Here is a 6,520-nt window from a genome sequence, read left to right on the forward strand (position 1 = left end):
GGGAACTGCTTAGCTTTCAATTGGCTCAGCACTTCCATCTCTCCCTAAATTCAATTCTTATCTAATGGGGTCACCATTGCTATCTAAGAAGGTGCTTTGCCCTGTGCTATAATGACTCAATTATTACTTTTAGAAAACATGCCCATGAAGAGGCCAACAAAAGTGCAGACACCCTGTACCAGTGACTGTGCCCTGTCAAGGACCCAGAGGCTAGATGTTTTGTGTGTCAGTAAAGGTGAATCTGCTGTGTGCCAAATTCTGAAGACAGCTGGTGATCACTAACCTTCAGAATTTGGCAACTGTCCCTAATCCTGAGACAGTTCAATCTTTTCTATCTATCAGCAGACCTATATTCAGCTGGTCAAAAAGTTTTCCTTTAGGATTTAAGTTTCTGGCATTAAGTTAATAATTGTTCACTTTTTCCCTATGAAGAAAAAGGAGCAAAATGGGAAAAGGTGGAATACTATCAATTAATAATCTATCCTAATAATAGTAAGGAAATACATTTAATAATATAATGATATTCATCATCATTATCAATTTATTATTGTCCTTTGCAGTCACAAGGCAATTTTACATACATCATATTATTTGAGCATCCCAATAACACTGTGAGAGAGGTAGGGCAGATATTATTACAGAATATTCTGGTTGAATATTCTGATATATAGATAGGTATATAGAATATTCTGGTTGAATCAACTGAAGCTCTGTGGCTCACCAATTAGAAGTTAAGTTTCCAGTTTCTCCAAAACAATCCTGTTAAGTTTTAACGAGAAAGAAATAGAAAAGGTGAAAATGAGAACTGGTGACTCAGGCATGATGACTCAAACCTGTAATCCCAGCCCTTGAGAAGGCTGAGGTGAGAGATAGCCTGAGCCAAGGGTTCAAGATCAGCCTGGGCAACTTGGTGAGACTTCATCTCTACAATAAATAAATAAATAAAATAAGCCAGGTGTGGTAGCACACATCTGTAGTTCCAGTTACTTGGAAGGCTAAGGTGGAAGGGTCGCCTGAGCCCAGCAGGTGGAGGTCGTGGTGGCCGTAACCGTGCCACTGCACTCTAGCCTGGGCAACAAAGTGAGATTCCAACTCAAAAAAAAGAAAGAAAGAAAGACAAACATTAAAAAAAAAATGAGTCAGGGTTGGTTTTTCCTTGTCTTTCTCCCTTCCAGCACTTTCCCCTGCCAAAGCAGTTGATACATTATTCACCAGTCACACTCCTTGACTCCTTACCTGCCTGAGCCTGGGAGTGGTACTGAAAAGAAAATTCAGAAGGTGTCTGCAGAGGAGACTTATACTAACTGCTTCTGCACCTTCAAAGGGCTCAAGCTACAAAATCCTTAACAACAAATGAAGGAGATAAGGCGAAGGAAATCTAGGCGACATATAGAGCTAGACCCCAAGCTAAGAGTGAAACAACTTGGCAATTTTTCAGTACTATTATTCTATGCCATGACCTTTTCCATTGAAATCCAAGAAAGCAAAATAAGTTCTAGCAAACCTGTGCCAATCAACACAGAGTATTACTGAGGCATTTACTGGCAACAGATGTAATGCTTTACAATGACAGTGTAAAATGACTATTAGGAGATCAAGCAGAATTAAGGGAAAGGTGATCCAGCACTGGTTTTTAAACACAGTGAGGCACTGGTGTGGAATGAGAAGGAAGCAGATTCTGTGAGGCTCCCCAAGGAGGCCAGGGACTGACCAGGGAGAAATTCCAAACCCTCCTTTTTCAACTTTCTAAGAATCAGGTTATCAGGAAATGGTGGAGAGAGTAAAGAGGTGAAAGGTAAGCAAAGTTGCCAGAAGAGACAGCATCTCTGTATACGCAGACATATACACAAGTAGAAAGTGCACTAGTGAGAGATCTCATGCCCAAGCACAACCAAAGGTATTCTCAATATGCAAGATGACTTATGGTGTGACAGAGAAGTGCTTTTTTTTTTTGAGTTGGAGTCTCACTCTGTTGCCCAGACTGGAGTGCAGTGGCCACTTCCAGCCACCGCAGCCTAGCCTGCTGGGCTCCGGCGATCCCTCCGCCTCAGCCTTCTAAGTAGCTGGAACTACAGGCGCGCTCTACCACGCCCGGCTAGAGAAGCACTTTTTAAATACAGTCATAAACCTGTACTGGGAGAGATCATGGAGGATTTGAATAAATGAGGAGTGAGACCTTGTTTAACCTGGAGGGACAATCAATATCAAATATAACATGTTAAGTTAAGAGAGAAACAAAAAACGAACCAAAACATAACAGAATGCATTAAAGTACTTAATAAAATTCATTTGGAAACATAAACAAGCGAAAATTTGGAAAGGTATTTGGAAAATGAAACAAAAAGGCATTGATAGATTCTAATACTGATTATTGGAACAAAAACATTATTAGAAAAAAATCTTCTGAAGTGTAAAAACCAAAATGACTTTTTATTAGGGCTTACTTTATAACAAACTAGGAGTAACAAAACAACAGAATGATAATTAGTACTTAATAAAAGCTGTCATGACAACTGTATATTACCAACTAGGAAGAAAATGTACTTGAATGTTCAAATGACAAGCAAAATAATTAATATGAATAATAATAAGAAAAAAGAAGAAGAAGGGAAATATAATATTAGTTTCAAATGCAGGAACAAAACTAATTTGGATCAATTAAGGAATTAGATATTATCAAAGACAAAGTTGATGAACACAAAAATAGTCAAGTTCCACAGAATAAAAAGTAGTGTATTCCAAAAAGCATTTATTTAACACCTGTTATGAATAAACTCAGTGCCAAATGTTAGGAATACAAAGATGAAGAAAGCAGATTTGACTGGAACTTCTACCAGTCCAGCAGACTAACACATGAACTCTCCTTCCAACAGACACATTGGATAAATACATGTACACCCTGTAACACACACTACCCTAAGACAAGAATTCTACCACGTCTTGTTTAATCCACTGTAGTCTCTTTTTCTGTCATTTATTCTATGTACCAGAAAAGGGCTTAACCCATAATGGATGAAAAAAGACACACAAGTACTGTAACATTGCCAGATCTAGACAAACCAAAGAAAGAACAATGCAATGAACATTAAAATGTAAGTCTAGGAGGGGATTTCCAGCCAGATGGCGTTGGAAAAGGTTAGACTGTGAGAGTCTCTGCAAAAGCAAGCATCCATAAAGACTTTCTGCATGAGTGAGTGTGTGCCAGTGGGTGAGTGAAAGTCCACCTTGGGGGAGACTCAGGTTCATGCACCCAGGGCTCTCCTCCGGAGGTGACAAATAAAACCCCCACCACCCTGAGTGGAGTCACCGGCGTGCAGGATCATCTGCTGTTCTTGGGGTTCTCCTGAGAATAGGTGTGGAATACAGCTGATCTTCACCACCTGGTGCCCAGCCCATACCATCACCTATGATAGCAGAGTGGCACGAGCCCCGGATCCTTGGAGAGAGACAGCAGGTCAGAGAGAGCTGGAGAGGAGCTCCACCACTGGTGAGGAGAGGAAATGCTGATCAGAGCCATTTTCTCTGTCCCAGGAGCAGGCAGAGACCTGCATTGTCCTGCCCAGTTCTACCCAGCCTCCAGCCTAGAACCTAGAGGTAATCTCATCAAACTTGGAAAGACAGATGCCCCTCCGCCATGCTGGAACAGACACAGACACATCAGACTGGAGTTGGAGACTTGACAATAGCGGCAGCAATCTAAGTGAGTCCAGATCTCCTGTTTGTATATGGGTATTTTTCAGGGATAGCACATCAATGGAGGGGGGAGGTTTGTCGATTTGTATGTTCGTATGATTGTCTGAATTTTTAAAAATATCTTTTCTGTCTAGGTTTGTGTCTTTTCATTTGTTAGTTGGTATGCCTGTCTGTTTTCTCTCTTCTTCTTCTTTCTCTTTCCACCTTCCTTTTCCTTTTTCCTACCTCATTTTGCTTTCAGGGGGTAAACCTATACCCCCACTTAATGGACAGATTGTAAGACAGTGGGAAGTGGGTTCTAGGGGGCCCACACACATGTCAGCAGATACTGGGATCTGCAGATAGTTTCAGAATCACAGCTTCCCCATTGATTAAATCTTAAAACTGCAAAAAGTATAGTCCCCCACCCCCCACCAGAATTGAACAAAGCCAGAGTATCTACATAAGGAAGAAGAGGAGATTGAGCAAACAGAATTGAAAGCTACCTCCCCCATCTCTGAACAACAAAATTAAAGAAGAGGCTTTTAAAAAGGGGGAGGAAAATCTACACAAATGAAGAAAAACCAAAAGAAGAATATGAGTCTCACACAGACCACTGGGAGGTCAACCACTGAGAATACAGACTTTGGAACACAAACAATGAAGAACACCCAGAATGAGTGGTCTCAAACCACAAAACCAGATATCAAAATAGTAACAGAGAATAAATAGAAATGAGGAGAAACAAGAGGAAAGAATGATGGAGCTGATAACTGATAACAGCAATAAAGAATACAGTGAATGAAATAAATAACAAACTGATAAGCATGGAAAGCAGAATTAACTAAGCAGAAAAGAATCTCAGAGCTTGAGGACCAAATATGGAACTAACCCAAACTGTTAAAAACATAGAAAGAAGCTTAAAAAGACAGAACAAAACTTCCAAAAGACAAGCAATTATTTCAAGAGACCACACCTAAGATTAATCGGAATCCCTGAGGCAAATAGAGAGACAGAGACCACCATGGAACAAACATTCCATGAAATTATCCCAGAAAACTCCCCTCATCTGATCAGTGACATGACCATTCAAATATAAGAGATTCAGAGAACACCTGCAAGACAACAAACAAGAAGACCAACTCCTAGACACATAGTAATTTGCCTACACAAAGTAGGTATAAAAGAAAAAATCCTAAAGGCAGCAAGAGAGAAAGGTCTATCTACCAGGGAAGACCAATTAGAATAGCAGCAGACTTATCTACAGAAACAATTCAAGCTAGGAGAGCTTGGAGCCCAATCTTCAAAATTCTCAGAGATAAACAATTTCAACCAAGAATTACCTATCCAACTAAGCTAAGCTTCATCAGTGAGGGAGAATTAAAATCCTTCCCAGACATTCAATCCTTAAGTGCTTATGCTGCCTCCAGACCAGCTCTACAAGAAACACTTATGAAAGTATTAAACACAGAAAAAAGGGAAAAAAAGAACAAAATACCCTTACCAAGAATGCAGGAAAAAGATTGAACACACACATGAATCAACCCTAAAATCAAAGGAAAGACAACAAACAAACAGCAGTAGCAACAACAAACTCTATAAGAACCTCATGACAGGGATAAACTCTAACATCTCAATAATTAGCCTGAACGTGAATGGACAAAATGCACCACTAAAAAGACACAGAATGGCAAAACGATAAAATATCATGAGGCAATAATATATTGTCTCTAAGAGACTCATCTCATCAGAAAGGACACTCAGACTCAAAGTAAGAGATGGGAAACAAAATGTTAGGCAAAAGGAACACAGGTCATGATCTTAATATCAGACAAAATACCTTTTAAGCTACCAAAAATTTAAAAAGATACAGAAGGTCACTACATAATGATAAAAGGTTCAATCCATCAACAAGAAATATCCATCCTATACATATATGCACCCAACATAGGATCACCAACTTTCATAAAGCAGCTTCTAGTTAAACTTAAAAAAGATACTGAGCAACTCAGCGTTGGCCACTGCGCAGACCAGATTTCCCTCGCTCGAAAGCCTCTCTCTGCTCCCTCCGAGACCATGTCTGACAAACCCGATATGGCTGAGATCGAGAAATTCGATAAGTCGAAACTGAAGAAGACAGAAACGCAAGAGAAAAACCCACTGCCTTCCAAAGAAACGATCGAACAGGAGAAGCAAGCGGGCGAATCGTAATGAGGCCAGCGCCGCCAGTATGCACTGTACATTCCACAAGCATTGCCTTCTTATTTTACTTCTTTTAGCTGTTTAACTTTGTAAGATGCAAAGAGGTTGGATCAAGTTTAAATGACTGTGCTACCCCTTTTCACATCAAAGAACTACTGACAACGAAGGCCGCGCCTGCCTCTCCCATTTTCCGTCTGGCTGGCAGGGAAGGAAAAGAGCTTGCATGTTGGTGAAGGAAGAAGAGGGGTGGGACGACAGTGAAATCTAGAGTCAATCAAGTGGCCCAAGGTGTCCTGCAGGCTGTAAAATGCAGTTTAATCAGATGCCATTTTTTTGTTCAAATGATTTTAATTATTGGAATGCACAATTTTTTAAATATGCAAATAAAGTTTTAAAACATGAAAAAAAAAAAAGATACTGAGCCGGGCTCAGTGGCTCAGCCTGTAATCCCATGCCTTTGGGAGGCTGAGGTGAGTGGATTGCCTGAGCCTGCGGGTTCAAGACCCGCCTGGGCAGCGAGACCTCATCTCTACAATAAATCAAAAAATCAGCCAGGCATGATAGCACGTGCCTATAATTCCAGCTACTCGGAAGGCTGAGGCAGAAGGATCGCTGGAGCCCAGCAGGTCGAGGCTGCAGTGGCCGG

General features: G+C 40.6%; 1 protein-coding gene across 1 annotated transcript; it reads left to right on the top strand.

The window, feature by feature from the left end:
* The first annotated feature begins 5,675 nt into the window (after positions 1–5,675).
* LOC103261809 (thymosin beta-4) lies at positions 5,676–6,278 on the top strand. The gene has a single exon (XM_008059384.2). It carries the CDS (start codon positions 5,749–5,751, stop codon positions 5,881–5,883), a length of 135 nt encoding a protein of 44 aa, XP_008057575.1. The 5' UTR covers positions 5,676–5,748; the 3' UTR covers positions 5,884–6,278.
* Positions 6,279–6,520: the final 242 nt, after the last annotated feature.

The sequence above is a fragment of the Carlito syrichta genome, unplaced genomic scaffold (genome assembly GCF_000164805.1).
Source record: "Carlito syrichta isolate Samal-C Ts95f unplaced genomic scaffold, Tarsius_syrichta-2.0.1 Scaffold304018, whole genome shotgun sequence".
In the NCBI taxonomy this organism is placed as follows: Eukaryota; Metazoa; Chordata; class Mammalia; order Primates; family Tarsiidae; genus Carlito; species Carlito syrichta.